Genomic DNA, 20,007 nt, shown 5'->3' with positions numbered 1-20,007 from the left:
GGCGGCTCCCAGCGGCGCCCGGCGGGCGGCGCGGACCCTTCCGCGTCGCTGTCTCGGCGCGCCGGGGCCCCGCGGCTGCCGCGGGCGATGGCGCTGCCGCTGCTCCCGTCCCTGCCCCTGTCCCTGCCCGCAGCCGCGCTGGCGCTAGCGGCCCTCGCCGCTTTTCTCCTCGTCCTGGTGAGAGCCGCGCACGGCGGGCCCGGGGGGCTCCGTGGCGGGGGCGGTGCGCGAGGCCGCCTGTGCCCGCCCCCCGGTGCGGGGCAGGGGCGCTGCCCGGGGTTCCGGCCCTGCCCGGGGGTCCCGCGGTCCCGCCGCGCCCCGCAGGCGGTAGGGCCGGCCCGGGCTGGGCGGCAGAAGCCGGCAGGGCCGCGCTTGTGCGGGGGGTTGTGCGGGGAACGTGTTTCGGCAAAGCGTGGGGTGGCGTGCCTGGCAGAAGGCACCAAGACGGAGCATTTCAGCCTTTCAGTACGTGTTGGGAAATGTCCTGGTAACGCCTTGGCGTTAACCATTTGGGAAGTGGCTGTCTTTCTGCGTATCCGAAATGCCCTGCGAGATTAAGAAGGTCGACCCCCTGGAAAGCGAAATTCTGCTGCCTGTCCGCAGTGCCACGTATGCATCCTGCCCAGGGAGGTGGCGGCGGCACCGTCCCTGGAGGTGTTTAAGGAAAGACTGGACGTGGCACTCAGTGCAGTGGTCTAATTGATACCGTGATGTTGGGGCATCCGTGATCTCAGAGGTCTTTTTCAGCCTAAAAGATTCTGTGTGTGATGTCACCAAGTGAAAGTGCTCCAGAGCCCAAGTTCTACCGCTATTTTTTAGCCGTGCGTAAGGCAATGAGAGGCTTAGTTTTGCAAGCACATATGGCTGGTTGGTCCTGACCCTTGCCGTTGATTTCAGTGGCTTGGTGGGGGATCAGAGATGGCACCTGCTTATGTGCTTAAGGTTACTTGGGGAAGGAGCTTGGACCACGACTTTGGAGGTATCTGCATGCTTTGCAGTTAAAAACATCAGCAAGCCAATGATGCTAACAGTGGTCAGAGTGGGAGTGACCAAACGGCGTGAGAGGGTTTTGGTCCTATGTGAAATTCCACAGCAGTGACCCACCTCATTACTGAAATATGCTTGGTTGCCCCTGGTAGCACATTTAACAGCTAGGTAAACCTCTAACAGAATTCTTGACAAGTTTTTTCATTTTTTCTTCATCACAGATTTGTGTAGTCGCTCATGTAACTGCCAAAACAATGCCGCACGAAGATGCTGAGTGCAGGAAAGGATCTGCACCAAATTTACGTGATCCTGCTACAAGAGAACTCTCTGTCGTTGTGCCTTCATACAATGAGGAAAAGCGGTGTAAGATTTTTCTAGTTTTGAGGAAAATAAGAAAATCTATCTGTTGTTACTGAAATAATGCAGAGGTCAGTTGGGTTAGCAGTAGATTCTGGCAGGCCAGGTTATGTATCAGATTTTGGACACAGTTTCCAGAAAACAGTCCAAGTACATTGAATTTCAAAATTAAGTCATAGTGTAACTTGATTTCTACTGCTAAAAATAGCATGGGGCACTTGTAAGAATTCCCTTAATTTTAATGAACCCCAGAAGAATGGCTGTTCATTGCCCCTGCAAATGCTGCAAGGCAAGAAGTAGTAAAATACTTTTTAAATTGATTTGAGAGCATCCCACTCTTTAAACAACAATGGCAGCTTCAGACAAGTAGAAAAAGGGATGATCTCACGGGTTTGTGTTTGACTTGGCCATAAATAGAAGTACCTGATACTGAGTGAAGGCTTTTAGATGTGGTAGAAATAATCAATCTCTAAAGCTGATGTGGCAGTACACAAGCTGACAGCTTGCTTAAATAGATGAAGTCAGTGCTGGTTTACAGGGTCAGTCATAAAGAATGATTTTTTTTCCCTTTAATGTTGTGTAGAGAATTACATACTTCAAAAGGAAAAGTTGGTTCCTCAGAAAAAAATATTTTTATCCTGCCTTTTTGTCATGTGTGTGATTTTCTTCAGTGTTCTTTCTGCATTCAGAAAGGGCAGCACTTGGAGTTGCAACTGATAAGCTTGGCTACTGAAGGTAGTGTTGTATGAAAGAGTTTATTTGCTCAGCCTTGCTTTGTGGCTGTTCTCAGCTTGCTTGTGCAGGTGCTTTTGGTGTTATAATCTACTAACCTGCACTACTCCATCTTTTCTCTAGTACCACTTATGATGGATGAAGCTTTGGATTATCTAGAAAAAAGACAGGTATTTTCTTTTTGCCTTCAAAATTCATTATTTTTCTGTGTATTAAAGTCAGTGATCTAGTCACTTTGCTATGTTAGTGTAGTACATTACAACAGTAGTACTTGGCCACTTAGAAATAATATTTCTGTCTCTTATCAGTTATTTTTAGATCAAGTGCCGGAAAGAATTTTTTAATTAAGTAGAAATTTAATACACTACTATAGGATGAAAAAATCTTCATATGCATGAAATCTGCCCAAGACAGAGCTAAGGATTAGCCATGCGTTTAAGTTTCTAAACTAAGTCCTGGTTTGTTCCAGCAAGTTTCATAAGCATCTGCTCTTCATTAGGATTTGTTCTCTGGGTAAGAAGCTCATTGTGAAAGTTTGTGGATTTTGTTTTGTTTCGGTTTTCTTAAAAGTGATGTTTTTCTGAGCTTCCATCTTCTACAGCTAAATTGATTTTTCAGTTCTAGATGGTAGCATGACAAGCCAGTGTAGCAGTACCTGCATCAAGCATGGCAAAATTCTGTAATTATGCCATCTTAACAAATTTACTGCATCATATTAGTATCTGTTGGCACCTATGAATGACTGCTAGGGAGAAAAGAATAATGACATTTGAAAGACCTACTGCCTACTTAAGAAATGGGATGAAATTGAAATAATATGCATTATTTCTGTTTTTATTTTCAAGAAACAAGATCCTACATTCACTTATGAAGTGATAGTGGTTAATGATGGTAGTAAAGATCAAACTGCAAAGGTAAGAAAAAGAAATATCTTCCCAAGCAATCAGAGGCATGAATTTTGTTTGGATTTTTGTATATTTGTGGAATATACCAGTGGTTTATATTTGTATTTTGGTACTTGAAGCAGTTGACAGTTGAAGTTCATATATCTGAATTATCTCTGTTATTGCATCATGGATGGTGCATATGGACATATAACACACATAATTGTTCTGCAAATTCTAGTCTTCTTGATTGGCAACTGTAACCATTTTCCTGCAGCTGAGGTTCTAATTCTAAGAATTCTAATCCTAACTTCAAGAAATTTAACTTGAAATATTCTACTTGTGCATAGGGATGATGCGAATATGAAACAGACGAAACTAAAAAGTCTTCTAAAATATCTCATTCATACTGTGATTGACGGAACAGCTGAGAGGTTCTTTCCCATACCATTTGTGGGATTGTTCATTTAAAAATCCACGTGCCAGTAGTAATATTTTCAAAATAATTCTGTTTTCTTCTGCTTTTGATATATGTCGCTGACAAGGAGGGCTAGCCAACTTGTGGGGGTTTTTACCTACTGCTTGGAAGATGTTTGAGGTAGACTCTAAAATGCATATTGCTTTAAGGATTGCTGGTAAATATTTTTGACTGCTGTGCATTCTTTCTACCATCTCTTTCAACTGAGCATACAATGGCTGCAGGCCTCTGGACTTAAAAGGACTCAAGACAACCTGTAGAAAAAATTAGGAGAAAACTCAAGCTTTCTCTTCCCCACAACATGTACCAAAATGTTCAGACTCCTGCAGTGTGAATGGGGGTTTAGATCAATACGAATTTTTCTTCAAAACCTCAAATAGCAGCAAGACAAGTGAGAAATAGGCTGTCATAGAAAATTGTATTTCTTTTATGAACTATTGGTGTTAATAGAAAAGTCTGTAATAGTATGATATAAATTAAATTAGGATTGAGTTTTTTGGTGGTGGGAGGATGGGGGTTGAAATTGCTTAGGGAAATATCCTGTTCTTATTGAACATTACTTCATTTCTTTAGTCTTCTTGTTTTGACTGTGAACTGTTTTTTATTTTCCCAAACAGACTCCAGCAAACACTGGCAATGTATTTGTGCCGACTGAAGTGGTTATAGCCCTGTGCTATTAATTTATTTTCTTTTGAAGGGTGAGCAAATGTACACTTCTCCCTTGGTTCCTGGTTTTGTTTTATGGTGGCTTTTTGTGTATCTGTCAGGTTGCAAAGGAGTACTGCAAGAAATATGGAAGTGACAAAGTGCGAGTGATATCTTTGGAAAAAAATCGAGGGAAAGGGGGAGCAGTCAGGACGGTAATTAATACTTTTCATCTCCTTCTCTGTTTGAACTACCTGTGCCCAAATATGCGGAAGATAGAGCTGTGCTGATTGACATTTTAAATTCAATGCATTAACAAAATTATTAGGAGAAAATTGAGTACAGATTCTATAAATTAAAGCAAAAATATTTTTCTAAATAAGTTTATTGTAGATCTTGGTAGCAGTGTTGTCTTTCCAGAAAGATCAATAACAAAGACATTTTTTTAATACAAGAATTCAAAGTGGAAAAAAACTGCTTGAATCTCATATTCATGTGAGTTCTACTTAGAAATATGCTTGCATTTATAAAAGCCAACCAGAAAAAAACAATAACTCAAAACTGTTACAGATTGAAGTTAAGCTTTTGTAGACAAAATAGAGCCAGATTGGCAAACTTCACTCTCCATGTCATGGCTGTGGTTTTAACATGGCTGATAAACAAGAACTCATCCAGCACAGTTTATGTTTACTGAAGCTCACTGCTATCACCAACACTGGATAGTCAAAACAGCACAATTCATGCTTTCACATAGATATTATCATAAAATGAACATGTTCTAAATATGAAATAGCTATTACACATTTAGAAGGAACATTGTATTCCTACGATGCATGACACCTTGCTTTTCTGAAAAAGAGTGGTATCATCTGTGGATTGTCAGTGATGTGTCTTTATCTGTATTTTCAGCTCTATCTTTAGTATGTCAATTTATTTTTTATGAAAAATAAATAACTATCAGAAATGGAAAGAACGTAATGTTAGAACATATGGAACTGTTGTAAGAGATACAATTTTGAAGTTATTCCAAGAGAAGGAGAACAATTTTCGGTGTGATATACTTCTACAGTGCATTATGTAGAGTGGATGTGTGTACAGCTATTTCCTTGACAGGCTTTTCCAGATGCACACATGCTTGGTTGCAACAGTACTTTTGTCTCACCCACTGCTAATTGTTTTCCTGTCTGGACCCCTTCAAAAATTAAGAAATTTTTCTAACCAAGCATATGGCAAAATAAGCTGTGAAACCTGTGTATCACAAGTGTTTTGCAGTGATATTGTGACTTGAGACTTAGTCTTAAATTATTTTTGAGAAACAGCTCTTGAATTTTCATGAAAAGGTGTTAGGAAAAACTCGCACTGCCTCCTCCTTTCCATAGCGCAGGTGACCAAGAAAAGCCATCCACTGTAGTGGCAAGTGCTAATCATTGCTTCTTCATGCTCCCCTCTAGAGCCGACTGTAGCGGCTTGTTGCCTTTTAGATTTAGGTTTTCCTGAGAAGGATTGTTAGCCTTTCATGTTCATGCATTGTCTGTCACTGTGGACACTTAGAGTGTGAAGTCTCTGGATGTTATTACCATATAAATATGTAAATTGCTGTTAGTAGCAGAATATTAAGACTCACCTGCTGTGTGGAATCTGTGAGATATCACTGTCTTGTTAACACATAGGTTTTTGGAGTATCTCTCACCTAGTTTATGACAAATAATTGATTACAAAGGTGTTTATTTTTGTATTGACTATTTTCATTGCAGGGTGTCTTTAGTTCTCGGGGGAAAACGATTCTTATGGCTGATGCAGATGGAGCTACAAAATTTGCAGATATTGAAAAAGTAGAAGAAGGTCTAAAGAATCTCCGGCCATGGCCTGTGAGTATAAATTCTCATGATTTTGCTGCAATACACGTGCATACTTTAATACCCAAGTAGTAGTTCTCTAATAGTAGTTATTTAATACCCAAGTTTTGTAGTTCTCTTCAAATTTTTTGAGATCCAGTTGAAGATTTAGGTGTAAGTCTGAAGACCTAAGTGTAGGATTAGAAGCCTCAAGAATGGGCTATCAGAAGCAGCTTTCACTGAGTTCCTACCTCCTTTGCATCCATTGTGCCTACTCCAAGGCAGTACAGAATGTTCTATTTGCTGTTTATCCTTCCTGCAAATTGTTTGAAGTTGTGCTGTTCTGTATAAATACTATGTGATGCCTACTTAGTTTTCTTTGTGAACTGTTTTGTTTTTTCATTTTATCTGATGTCATCCTATATACCTTTAAGGGTGCATCTTAATTCCACCCTCTTTTATATAGGTTTTCTTTTCTCAGGGTCCTTAGTTTAATAACAGTTATTTGGAAGAACTTTTATTGTAAACAAAAATTCGAGAACCTGTGGAACAAGAACACCTCCCTGCACAGTCATTCTCTTTTGGGAGCTTGACTTGAAAGAACTGAGGTTTATTTTCTGCTTAAACACGGATGGGTAGGGTACTTGTAGCTGGTTTCCCAGAGTGCCAGAATAGATGTGCAGCCTTCCAGACAGAGCTGCAGGGGATGTACCTGTGGAAGGTGTCACAGCCTGTGAGTGCAAGAGCCACAAGTGCAGGACCCAAAGGGCAGTGTGTGACCCTGACGCTCTTCCCTACCAGGGCTGCAGCAGCTGCTGGTTCTCCAGCACTGGCCTCAAATAGAGTAGATTTGAGAGATTTAATGTGAGAAGAGTGTTAAACCTTTTGTTTTGATCATGTTGACTTAATTTGAGATTATATTTTTGGCTGATGTCATGGCATTTTATTCATTTGAAGATACATCAGTGCAACAAGTGCTTTATTTTGTTATTGCTTTCATCATGCAATATTGAAGGAAAATGTACATTGTAACACTTAGTTCCTAGGAATGCTGCATACTTATCTGTGCTGCTAACATTTGCCATATGCATAAAGTAAACAATGTAAAGCTAAACAAGACCTGAATAAATTGAGGCAATTTGCATGTACCTTATGCAAATTGTAATAAACTTTAGATTGTCTCTTAATTATAGAAGACTGATTTAGGGTCAAAACCTAGCAGTAGAAGAAGTGCAGCTACAGGAAGCAGAAAGGTGTACTGCTTTGATTTTTTTATTTATTTTATGGTTCTCAACACAAGATTCCACCAATTAAAATAATATTCATTTAAGAAATAACTCTTTCATTTATATTCCTGCACAGGAAGGGATGGCTATTTCCTGTGGTTCTAGAGCTCATCTGGAGAAGGATTCAATAGCAAAGGTTTGTTTCCATTTCCTGCTGTGTACTTATTTGCTTCTGCTCTACAGGTTTTGCAATTAGATAATCAATATTTTTGAAAGAATGGCAGCTAAAGATAAGGAAAAGCTTGTCATATATGCAAGATGTCCTCCATCATGTACAAAGGATATGTTCTAGATTTTAGGCACTTTGAACTCATTTCAGTCAGTTCAAATTTATGGATTTAATTTTTATAGTTGAGAATATCTCACTAGCAGAGCTTGTAAACCCTGACAGAATTGGTAGCCAGTAACCAGTACTGGGGCTGGAAGGGAAGGCAGCTGATGAGTTCATTATTATTGATTTCCTTTCAGTGCAAGAACTTGGCCTGCAGATCTTGAAACCTGTTTAAAATGAGTTAAGGATAATTAGCAGCCAGCTGTTTGAAGAGTACTTCTGTTCATGGGAAAGTGGTTTAAGTCTTCTGTATTACTCATAGTAAAATTTTTGAGTTTTGAACACACAGACAGTACTGTTCTCTGTGTGACTCTTGTGTAATAAACAGTGATGCACAGGCACATGGCTTTATCTTGCATCTGATTTTCTGATGTCTTGGCAGACAGTAATTGACAAAGCACAGGCATGGAACTTGTATTGCAACAGACACATTGCTGGGCTCATTTTTTAGCATCATTGGGCATGCTCATCATGGTGAATATTCTCAGGAGTAAGCTTTGTTTATACTGATGTTTAGTACTTGAAATTATTCTAAAATATATACACAGCTACTAAAATAGTTACAGAAGTTCGAAAGAAGTTACACTGGTAATGTTCAGCATCTGGTAGATCTGTACTCTTTTTTCTTCTGGTTTGTGAGATAGTATTGGAGTGGTTCACTCTTCCTGAGTTCTTGCAAATATTACTGTGTGTATATTTGCATCCTCAAAGCATCCTCATCCTCAAAGCATCCTCATACTCAAAAAGAAAAAGAAAACAAAAGCAAAAAAAGAACTCAACAAGAAAAAAACCTTCATCATTATCAGAAACTAGGAACTACTACAGGGAGATTATGTAGTTTTTATCAAGTTGAGATTATGTAGTCTTTATCAAGTTGAGCCCAGAAAAAGTGTTTCATTGCATGGTCAAGTACTGGATATGGACAGACTTTTCTCAGTGCATACATATTTCTTGAAGGTCTTGCTCCATTAGGGAGAGGAATTGGAACAGGACTTTCATCTTTTAATACAAAGGTATAATTTTTAGGACATGTCCATCTTTTTCCTTCTGCTTCTCCCCACATTTCTGAATTTTTAATAGAGGAATCACAAGCTGGTTAGGTAGTACTGATTTGCTTGAAATGTGTAGCCCATTTCATTTCATCACCCAGTTGTCCCTAGATTGGAGTAGAAAGACTACCTTTACTATAGTGGGACAAGACTGTTGTATAGTGCAATAGGTATAAAAAAGTTGCAGAGCAGTCTTTTAGATGTTGGGATTTCTCTCTGAACTTATTTGCATCTGAAACAGTAGAATGAAGCTGTGATAAGCAGCTGTATAGAATTTATTAAGACCAGAATTTCACCCTTGTGTTCAGTCTCAATACATCAAGAATTCTGGTCTGCCTCCAGAATTGTTAATGTCGTTTAATGAATGTATACTATGACTTGCATAAATAGTCTTAGGAGTGATGAGTGTAACCCAGGAACTGCTCTTTGTGAATTAAGTGTACAGTTTCACTGTCTGACAATCATGCATCCTCCTAGCACTTCCCTTCTGGCCCTGCTGGGAGCTTGGTGCTCTTGGTCACAGAGCCAAAAGAGCCAAAGAAGCCACACCAGATCCACGTTAACCTGGGGCAGGAGCACTTTTCAAAAGACACACGCTATGAATTTGATTTTCCTTAAGCCAAAGGCTATTACATAATAAGCCAAGCATCTTCTGTATTTTTCAAGTGAGATTCTAAATTGTTGGCTTTAAAGGCATCTCTTGTCACCCAGAGATACTTAACACTTGAATCATTGGCTCCTAAAGATTTTATATGATATATTGCATGCAGTCATAGATACAATCACCTAAATTCAGCTTGAGAACGGCAGTGAGTTCAGAAGCAATTTTTAGATCACACTTCTAGTTGTTTAGGAACTGTCTTGAATAAAAGACTAAGAGGGACATCTGCAAATCCAGACTCCAGCCTCTGGAGTTCATGGCCAACCTTATCTGTATGATTTTTGTGTCAGGAACACATGTAACCAATGAGTAGGCTGGGTGCATTTATCAGGAATACAAAATGTATCCGGGAAAGCAAAAGAACAAAAGAGATGACTGTATCATTGCTGGAAATATAAAATAAATATCTCTTACACAGCAGCCTTTACTTTAGACTGGTTTTCACTTAGTCCATTATACCCTTCCAAAGAATCATGCAGATGATACTATGGCTGTTCTGCTAATTAGTTGAAATTCAGATGCAGGTTCCTTCTTTACTTAAGAAGGTATAATCCAGAGTGAAAAACTGCTCTGAACTGGGGAGAGAAGAATAAGGAACTTGGATTTCTCCTATCCTAGACTATACACATGACTGGCAAGTGTTTGCCTAGATCAAAGTATTTCCCTTTCAGCCAATACTTTGTTTGTACTGTAACAATTGTTAAGTTCTGTTTTCATTCCAGTGCAAAATACAACCAGTTTACAAACTTTGAAAGCTATCACAAAACAGGGTTACTGTCCTGTAAGACAGCTCTCTTCAAGCACTTCACTCATCACTCAGATAAAACCACCTAACTTCTTGCCTTTTGTCCACAGCGCTCTTACTTTCGAACTCTCCTCATGTATGGGTTCCACTTCCTGGTGTGGTTTCTCTGTGTCAAAGAGATCCGGGACACACAGTGCGGATTTAAACTTCTAACCAGAGAAGCTGCCTTGCAGACTTTCTCAAACCTTCACATAGAACGCTGGTAAATTGTTCCTTTTTTTTGTTGGTGGTGGTTTTTTTATAATTGAACATGTGTTTGAAAAAGTAATTTTAGTGTTGCAGCTACAATGAAGCATGTGATGTCTGTGTGTGCATCTCAGCTGCTCAGTTTAGCCAATTATAGTATTGCCTGCATGGCAGCTTCGATTTCTTGTTATGTTAAAGTATCCTGGTAATTGCTAGAAATTCTATGATCTTATTAAGATATATTGTAGGAAAGTAGTTGGGTATTTAATTTTATTCTTTATTTAATTTTATTCTCTTTTCTCAAAAGATGTATGTAGCCCTCGGTAGGATACGTTGGTTTTGCCTTGTCATAGGAAATGGTTATTGATTAGGAAAGAGGAGAGGGGAAAAAAGAGGAAAAAGGCCTCAAACAACTGAAAATCCCAATAACTCTTCTTCACCTCCAGGAGAAATTTCAAAAAAACAGTTTTTCATGGTGCTGTAATTCACTCCCAGTTTCTGAGAGTCCTCTCTCCTTTTACAGATATAAGCCATGCAAGCAGAGTAAGAAATAGAGAGCAGCTGTTATTATGATTAGGAAAGTTAAGAGTTATTAATCATATTCAAAACACCTATCAGTGTTATTTTTTATACATTACAATTCAGTAATGCTTCACCAAAGTATTTTGTGTAAAATCAATATCTGATAAGGTGTTTGTAATTGCTGAGGACTTATTCTTTACTTACTTTCTTGCTAAAGTATTTTATGTGAGAAACATTGACAGATATCTTTAATTTCAGAAAATTGAAAATTATATGTGGTCTTTTGATTACTTTAGAGCTCCTTTAGTTATAATTTAGCTACAACAGTTCCCATGCGTGAGTGATACAGCCATGACTACTGTTATGGGACTGAAGCACTGTTTTCACATAAATACCATAATTTCTGTAGAATTTCTATGCCACGATTTTTGCTAGAAATGATGATTTAATTAGGTGTAATCAAACTTCTTCAAACTATTGTCTTCATTCAGGAAAATCTCTCATGGGCTTCTGTTTGCTTGACAGGGAACAGAACTGCTGAACAATGTTCCCGAACACAAACAGGATTGTGTGCAATCCTACAGTCTTTGTCAATTCCAGTGTGTATAGTTTTAGGCTGAGCTCTGACAGCTATACTGCTCCTCCAGACTGCAGTTGCAAAGGTCATGTTTGGGCACACAAATCTCCTGTGGAACAGAGAGCTATTGTTGCATTGAACTGAGCAGTCAACAGTCAGAAAATCACTTTCCCACCTGAGTGGGTTGCTTATTGCCGTAAAGGAGACTGTAGCTGAGCCAGAAGTAGGATTTGTGCTGCTACCTCCAAAAGAGAGACCAAGATATTTCCTAGAATATTTTTTAATCTAATCCTAAATTTTAGAAGGCATTTGAAAATTAATAGATACTACACACTGTTTATATATTCAATACTTACATCCTAAACTGGCTTTTTTTGGAGAGTATTCTCATTGTCTTTTTTGTTTAACTATCCTTTGGCTGTGTATATATGAGTATAAACGAAACATTCTTGAAATTTACTTTCTAAATAGCAAAGTTTTGACATTAGTTTGAAATGAAAGCAATCTTTTGAACAGAGAGCATATGCTTTGTGTTTTAGATTCTGAATTTGATTACACAGCTAATCTGTTTTTCAGAAATCGATGGAGCAGATTTTTTAATTTGAAACTTAAAAGAAAATTAAAAGAGATATTATAAAAACATAACAGAGACAGTTGGAATTAGTCACTTCAGGCTATAAAAGAAGATCTAGTTCTGAATCTAGAGTCTTGACCTGAAAAATGTAACTGTTCATGTTAAATTTTGATGCACAGGAGAAATACTGGAAAATTAAATGGTCTCGCTGGCTGAGTTTTCCTATCCTAAATTTGATCATTGATTTCTTCTGACAAAAAAAAAAAAAAAACTTTATTCCAGCCAGAAAATGTCTATCCTTAGCAATTACAGTCCTACCTTTATGATAAAAGGAGGGGAAATTCAAAATGTAGTTCTAGTCCTGGTTTGATTGACATATTTTTGTGAAGTGGCAATTTACGATGGCATTGTACAAGTCAGCAGATCAGTGAAGAGATCAAATTGTTGCTATTACTTTTATCTATAAAAATTACCTTGTGCACTGAACAAGGCATGCTGTTTCACATGTAAAACTGGGAAGTAAACTGGTAAAAAAAAAAAGTTTGTGTCTCCAGTTTGTCACTAATCTCTAAATATGAGTTGCTATATTAAAATTTCACAAAAATAAGCATTCATATTGCTGCAGGGATTTTTTTCCCGGTTTTGTGCCATTGTAGACCAACACAAGCAGTGTAATGAATTGTTTTTTTCATAGTTTTGTGCATGGCAAGTAGAATTGTTTATGAGTGTCCAGACGACACAAAAATATTTTTGCTGGTTTAACTCTGTCTGTTTTGTCTTTTAAAAAGTCCTGCTCTTGGCTGACATGTGGACTTTCAAAAGCCCAAGTTCAGCTAGGGCAGTTCTGGCAGCCTAGCCCACTTGGCATCTTGTTTCATTTTTAGACCTCTTTGACCATTCGCTGTTTTCTTTGCCTTTAAGAGTTTCTTGGAAAAACATATCTTGGATGTACAAAACTCGTAAATTCCTGTTAGAACATTATAGCTGAAGGCTTGATCTTGTTTTTTGAAACACAGAATATTGGACCAGAAAAAGAAAGAGTCCTAGTGCAATTTTAAAATACAGAATAATTTTTAAGGATAGATATTTCATAAGCTCAAGCATCTTAAGAATTCAGTTTAAAAAGACTGAATTCAATTAAACACCTACCAAGTTGGGTTTCAAATGAATTTTAGCCAGCATTGTTTTAAATTGTAACTTAACCAAAACAAAACAATTTTTTCTTTACTTTACAATACATGTTTGTGGTAATTAGCACATCATGGAGCCACTATTAGAAATAGATGGGGAAATTGTTCACACCATAGATTTTTGGCTATCTACTTGGATTGGAATCTGAATTCTTTCAGGCTGGAGCCAAGTTTGGGTGTTCTGAGCTATGTGACCCCCTCCCAAAAGGCAGCAGAATGAAGTGCATGGTGTGAATAGTATCTTGCTGTTTCGGTTCTGTCACAGGTTAACTACTCACAAATGGCACATGAATTGCGCTTACAGCTCATCCACGGGTGTGGCTTTGATCTCTTCTAGAGTAGGCTCTATTTAACACACCCAAGCTTAATCCTGGCTGTGGAAGCTTCTGTATGGTTCTCCTGTACCATCTGGATCTGGTGGTCTGCAGTATGCCTGTACTGCTGTCAGTGTATTGAGCACACTGCAGTCTGTATTCCCTGACTAACCATTCTGGCATACTGAAAGGTGGTGGGGAAAAGGGATGAAAAACAATAACCCAGTGGTATTCTACTGAAGTCATTCTCCTTTCAGCTTTGAATAGGTTGGGTTTTTTTTAATTTCAGGATATCTTCACTGTTACCCAAATGGCAACCACATGTAACAATATTAGTGTTCAACCTGATTAATTTGTGTGCTTTTAATCTCTTACTTTGAGCCCTGTAGTTCACAGAACTATTTAATGTTGTTGTTCTGTGATGTATGTGCTGACATTCCAGTAATCAGTTGTCCACAGGAATTACTGCAAATAACTATTAGTTCACTAGGCTAATAGTTTATGTAATACTTTTAGAGCAGCTCATACAGTCTAATTCATCTGACAATTACTCTGCATCTCTTAAGATTTTTAGTCATTTAAGTAAGTATTACAAAATTAGATTTTGTCTTAGTACACATGATTCATAAACATTCAAAGGTGAATACATTGGGATTTTGGCTTACAAATGTAAAATGTCAGCAAAACATTAAATACTACCTCTTCAGTAGACGAGACCATGGAGTGATTAATAAAATAAAATAATATTCAACCCTCATGTAAAGACAGCAGTGAAATGACAGGGCTGCTTGGAGCAGATTTAGTTCACTGAGGTAAAAAAAATAATTTATTCTTCTAACTTTTTTGGTGACAATGAGAAGGCCCGTGTCCTAAAATTGGATTTGCAAAGGAGCTCTGAATTCCCTATACCCAATAGCTGTAGCCTCTGTAGATAACATCTGTCTGTGCTGCCTTTGCTTGTTTTAGTGCTGTCCTGTGTGGAATCAGTGGCTCTCCTGCCATGTACACAGAGAGCATGAGTCCAGGTCTGTGCATGTGTGCCTGTGATTCCACCAGCAAGCCAGCCTGCTGTGGTCTGCACTTCAGTGGGAACCTACCTGTGTGTGTCAGACCTACGTGCACATTTCAGAGTGGACCGCTGCTGTTGCGTTTATTAATAGTTTTGCAGAAATGCACTGCTTAAAAGGAGAAGGTGGCTTGAAGTAGAAGGAAATAAGATCTGAACTTGGCAAGCAATCTGTTAAAGTGTGTTTTCTGCCTGCTCTTGATCACTTTGTGCCTTTCCATATTTTCTGTAATATTAAATGGCATTACCAAAGACATGAATTCAAGCAACTCTTCAGCCATGAATGAATAATTTTGGGGTTTTTTTATTGCATACATTTCCTCCAGTTGCAAAATATTTTCTTTCATTTCAAAAGAAAACCGTCTTCAACTCAGCAACGAGAATTTAAGGCTAATTATCAGAATCTTCTTAATTGTGATTTGCGTTCAATAGTAGCTACTGGCAGTTTCATATGCTGATTTCTAAACAAGCATTAAAAGCTGCCAAACTACTTGTTGCATATCAAAAGTCTGGCGTTTCAGAGCTAGAAGGCCTACTTGAGACTGCATTTACAGGAATGAAACACACAGACAATTCTCTGTGCAGAGAACTGAGAAGATTAAGATGTATTGTGGACAAAGTAAACAGGAAAGAGCACCTGACAGAGTAGGATCACTGCCTCAATTCATTTTGCCATACAACCTGCAAAAAATTAAGCCAGCAAAAATACAAGTCTCTCAAGAGGGTTCTTGTTCATTAATTGGTCACTATACTGTTGTTTGGATTCAGTTGTGCATGGTAACATAAATAATTTCTCACTTCTATGCTGCTGCCTTGAGTTCCTTGACTGAGAAACTAAAAGGAGCACCCATCAGATCAGAATAAAGCCACAGGCGGTAGATGTCCTCTCTGATAAAACTATTAGAGATGTGGAGTGACACTGTACATTTGACTGCTTGGTCTTCATGGTCTTCAAAAATGTTTAAATTGTGATTGTGACAGAAGGAAAAGCAAGAAGTGGGCTGAACACAGAGTGATCGATCTATACCTTCAAATATAGGACATAGTGTAATATTGTTACTGTTGTCTGTATTTTGGCTGTGTTGTGAGATGTTTAGTCAAGAAAATTAATTTCCCATCCATGTGTATCTGACCCATAGAGCATTGGTATCAACTGCATAACTGAACAGTCATTTAATTAACATTTCCACTGTCTTTCATCTGGGAGTATATGTGTGATTATATTTGGTATTTCCTGTTCTTCTTCAGGGCGTTTGATGTGGAACTTCTTTACATAGCCCAGCGCTTGAAAATACCTATAGCAGAAGTTGCTGTCAACTGGACTGAAATAGAAGGTAGGGAGATAGTTCATGTTCTTACAAGATTGACATGTCAATCCAGAATAACAGATCCAAGGTTATTGCCCTATTTACCTGGTTTTGATAGCACACAGCCTTCTTTCCATACAAATTCTGAATTTTGTGTCCTTGCCAGCCTATTGCTATGGCTTGGCACAGAAAGTGTAGGTGAAGGGGTAGCATGGCAGAGAAACTCTGCAGTCCCACTGGAGACAAAAGTAAGGAATTACAGTGCTAGGACAAAACACTATTTTGGCATGTCTTCTTGCTGTAATGTGTTAATAAATTAGTGCCATTTTAAAACACTGCACAGGTAGTCTGACCATCATCACTTACTGATTGAATTCCATTTCACCCTATCTTGCCTTCCAAAATTCTCAGCTACTGAGGCTTCCTCTAGGGCACCATCTCTTCTTAAGATATGATATTGTTACAGACCTGTAGGGAGGTCTCTGCCACTAAGTTACTGGGAAGTATAGCTCCATGCATAGCACAACCCTGGAAACAGAAATTATAATGAACTGTAGTAATGATGAAAGGTGCAAGTAGAGAATATCCTGAGCCAACTTTACTAGAAATGTTTCCTTTCAGTGCAGTTCCATGTGTACATTGCGCCCAACACAAATATTAACAGAGATGGTAGAAGGCTTGGTTTTGTAGTGTGGGTTCCTTGCCTTGCCTGAAGATAGGTACCTTCATATTATTGTTGTAAGACAAGCTGGTGGTCCTCTTCTCTAAAGTTGCTAGATGAATAATTTGCTTAGTTATTGGTGTTCAGGTTCCTATTTACTTGAGCAAAGCCTTTTCAGAGAGCAATGCGCGTCTTGGCACTTACATGGAATTACTGTGCTGCTTGCAAACTAGAGTGTCTCACCTATGGCATAATGTAATACTATACAGCAATTGCTTTCAAAATATATATTTTTTATTAATGTTAGGATCTAGGTTGTGGGGCTGAGTATGCTGAGAGTGCAGAGGTTCGTGACTGCTTAAATGTGTGTCTTGCCAGTGCTCGTTTTTTTCCTAACAATGTCGTTCTGATTTTCTTCTTCATTAATCACAGGTTCTAAGTTAGTTCCCTTTTGGAGCTGGCTGCAGATGGGCAGGGATCTTCTTTTTATACGACTGCGATATATGACTGGTGCCTGGAAGCTTGAAGCAAAAAAATGTAATTAGGTTATTTACATTTTCCAAATATATTATTATGCTTAATGGAACACAAGAACAGTTTCAATCAAGTGAAGTGGTGGTGAAAGCTGAGGTAATTCTTCATTATTCCTCTGTATGTTTCATTTTTGCAGCATATATGTGTTTTATAAGATTGTCAGCAGAGAATTTCTACATTTTGAAAAAAGAAAGCATTTCCAAAAAGATTTTCTTACGTGGTAATCAGGTTTTTATTTTATTAAATAGTAGCTTTAACATTTCTTATAAATTCAGTCAAATAAATATATCTGCTTTTGTCTCATCATCCATCTGCAATCTCCTTATACATATTAAAAAGAGGCACTCTGTTCGACATTGTGCAATGCTCTGTTGTGAATGACCACAGCCATTTGTTTCTGTTATATCTGGAAATGTTAGGACATATTGCAACTTGGAATTGTCATTCATGGTTCAGGCTGTTGCATGCTTAGATATTCAATGTTACAGGAAACATTAATGGATTTTACTGAGTTATAACAGTAATGTTCACAGAGTTGTTCTCAGGACTTCCAGTAGTCCCTTGACATTCCAAATATTTTTATCTGAAGCTGAAATAGTTTTCCTGAGATCCAACTGCAGATCTTTTCCAGACTGTAGAAGGTCCAAGAGAAAGCACATTTAATTTTAAAATGTCTTTTATAAATGTGTTTTGCTCATACATACTTAGTAGTGCACGCTCAAGGCTAGGAGTCCTTGACATCTACAGATCTGTAGTGAAAAGGGTATGGAAAGCTCAGTGCATGCAAAAGTGAGACCCAGTGTACACTGGGGACCTGTGCATTAGTAATGCCAGTCTGATGCTGTCGTGCTTCAAATGAGATCAGAGACGGAGGGAGGGTCTTGACTCTTTCATGCTAATGTCACACTGCATTACAGTGCAGTAACAGTTTCATTTGTGCTTTCCAAGTAGCTGTGAATTGCCAACAACGTAAGCCAATCTGTCTTCCTGAAAGTTGTACAAATTTGAAGAGCTTTAAAGAATGAACAGTGTTTGGATGTACTTTCACATGTGAATTCACTGGTGATTTTTCTTATTCTTTCTGTAATACTGACTTGAGTTTTCCTTCTGTCAGAGTTACCTCAGTTTTCTATAAAGTGCTGGAATAAATTCTCAAAAAATATATTCAGTTTGACTTCAGAGGCTTTATTCTCTTACCTTGTCCAGATACATGTCTGTCACCTATGCAGAATCAATCACCACTCCTCATTGCCATTACTAGAATAAAATACCAGCTCCTCAGAACACCTGCTGCAGTGTGGATTCACAGAATCAGAGAATATTCTGAGTTGGAAGGGACCTGTAATGGTTGCTTCTATAGGTGCAGCCTGATGCATTCTCTTGCAGTGGGGATAAGAGCTGAACTGGAATAAAAGAAGGAGCCAACTGGGATGGAAGTAGAATGGAGAGAAATAGAAAAGGAGCATGATCTAGGACTGAGTTTGAAAGCCAGAGTGAAATGGAAGATTTACTTTAGCTGAGAAAGACAGTTGGTTTGGCCTTCTGTCACTCGTGTAGCAGTCAGAAGTCTTCTGGGTAGCATACTCATCTCCTAGGCAGTTATTTGCAGATTAGGAAATACAAGACACACAGGCAGTACCAGGAGACCAGAACTTACCACACATATGCTCTAAAAAAGCATGTTTTAGACTCACACTTGCATTTAGATTTTTGCTTTGTTCTCCTGTATGTTCCTTCAGGCCCAGCACACCTCAGTTGTTGCACAGCGGTCCTAGAATCAGGGAAAGGTTCTCCTGGGTTCCATTCAGAAGCAGATGTACTGGTTTAATGGCACAGAGCCATAAAGAGGAGTATTCCTGCTCCCTCTCTACACCTGCTTAAGAGTCTCCCTGAAGCCAGTTCAGCTCACTAGAATGGCAGGATTCCATCTGCCACATGTATGCTCTTTTTTTTCTTTTTTCCCTTTCTTCTGAGATAGTTTTCTACCATTTCAGTGATCTAAAACGACTCCCTGCATGGTCTAGCAGGCAGAGGGTGCAGTAGCAAAAGGAGAGCTTCCCCCTTTGGTAGCTGTGAACTTACCACAAGTTTGTAGACTGACTTGTCACCTGGAGGCTAGTACACTGTCCAAGGGCAGGAAAAGTAAATTAAAATTCCTCCTTTTTAAAGCCTATACAAGAACAGAGGTCTTGTTGCCCTCGCAAAATGAGACCTTGAATTACTCTGTTCCATCAAGAAAGATTTGACTCGGGCTCTTGACATGTTCCAGAGACCCCACTTGGTTTTACAAAGTGATACAACATGAAATGGGAGGTTTGACTAGAATGTTTCAGTCATTCCTAGTAGAAGAGCTGATTGATTCACCTTTGATGCAGGCTGCTTAATTGCAGAGACTGTGTAGAGAACTAAGTGCCTCGAATATAAACAAAGAACCTCCCTGATCACCAAGGCTGTCATTCAGACCAGTGCTCTGCCTAACTTGTCGTCATGCTTCTCTTTGTAGTAGCAGAGATACATTTATTTGTATTCCAGTGGAGTCTTAACTTTTACTATTTTTTCCTAGCCTTGCATTTGCAGGGGTGACCTGCAGGAGGTGAAAGTCTTCTATATTACTCACTGTCCTGACCCAGCTCTCCGAAGACTCCAAGTATTCTCACAGACTGTGAAAAGAAAATAAAAAACAAATAGAGAAAATCTACATGGTAATTCTGCAACATTCTTACCATCATCAATGTCTGCATAGGCAGTGCTTTTATGAACAAAGATTTCAATTTTTAAATAGAAAACATTTTTATATCTCTGCATAAAAACCTTACTTTTCTGCACCACTTTACTAATACTTCACAAGAGATTTTTTCAAAAGGCAAAAATTTTAAAAACACATGCAAAAAACCCCAAAAAACAAGTTACTAGAAAATGTTCAGTAGTTTACATGAGTTTTCTTTACTATTACTATTTTTTATCACAACCCAAAGCACTAGCCATGCAATATCCCTCGATGCACACTTAGCTTTTATCCTTAAAAG

At 38.6% G+C, this 20,007-nt stretch overlaps 1 protein-coding gene across 2 annotated transcripts; it reads left to right on the top strand.

The window, feature by feature from the left end:
* The first annotated feature begins 75 nt into the window (after nucleotides 1-75).
* ALG5 (ALG5 dolichyl-phosphate beta-glucosyltransferase) lies at nucleotides 76-18,145 on the top strand. Of its 2 annotated transcripts, XM_038130930.1 has the most exons (10): nucleotides 76-177; nucleotides 1,209-1,350; nucleotides 2,200-2,246; nucleotides 2,922-2,990; nucleotides 4,206-4,298; nucleotides 5,838-5,951; nucleotides 7,281-7,340; nucleotides 10,101-10,252; nucleotides 15,728-15,813; nucleotides 16,880-18,145. In XM_038130930.1, the coding sequence occupies exons 1-10, from the start codon at nucleotides 88-90 to the stop codon at nucleotides 16,990-16,992; spliced, it is 966 nt and encodes a 321-aa protein (XP_037986858.1). In that variant the 5' UTR covers nucleotides 76-87; the 3' UTR covers nucleotides 16,993-18,145. The 2 variants fall into 2 exon arrangements, with proteins under 2 accessions (XP_037986858.1, XP_037986868.1); XM_038130940.1 differs by lacking the exons at nucleotides 76-177; nucleotides 1,209-1,350 and adding an exon at nucleotides 1,398-2,079.
* Nucleotides 18,146-20,007: the final 1,862 nt, after the last annotated feature.

Source organism: Motacilla alba, chromosome 1 (assembly GCF_015832195.1).
Source record: "Motacilla alba alba isolate MOTALB_02 chromosome 1, Motacilla_alba_V1.0_pri, whole genome shotgun sequence".
NCBI classification, from domain to species: Eukaryota; Metazoa; Chordata; class Aves; order Passeriformes; family Motacillidae; genus Motacilla; species Motacilla alba.
The sequence above is the reverse complement of the archived record's forward strand: the minus strand, read 5'-3'. Positions and strand labels throughout refer to the sequence as shown.

Excerpts from the sequence above, each read along its gene's own strand:
- ALG5 (XM_038130930.1), top strand. The coding sequence starts at position 88 with ATGGCGCTGCCGCTGCTCCCGTCCCTGCCCCTGTCCCTGCCCGCAGCC. Across the intron at positions 2,247-2,921 it reads ATTATCTAGAAAAAAGACAG|AAACAAGATCCTACATTCAC; the intron begins GTATTTTCTTTT and ends TTTATTTTCAAG. Across the intron at positions 4,299-5,837 it reads AAGGGGGAGCAGTCAGGACG|GGTGTCTTTAGTTCTCGGGG; the intron begins GTAATTAATACT and ends TTTTCATTGCAG.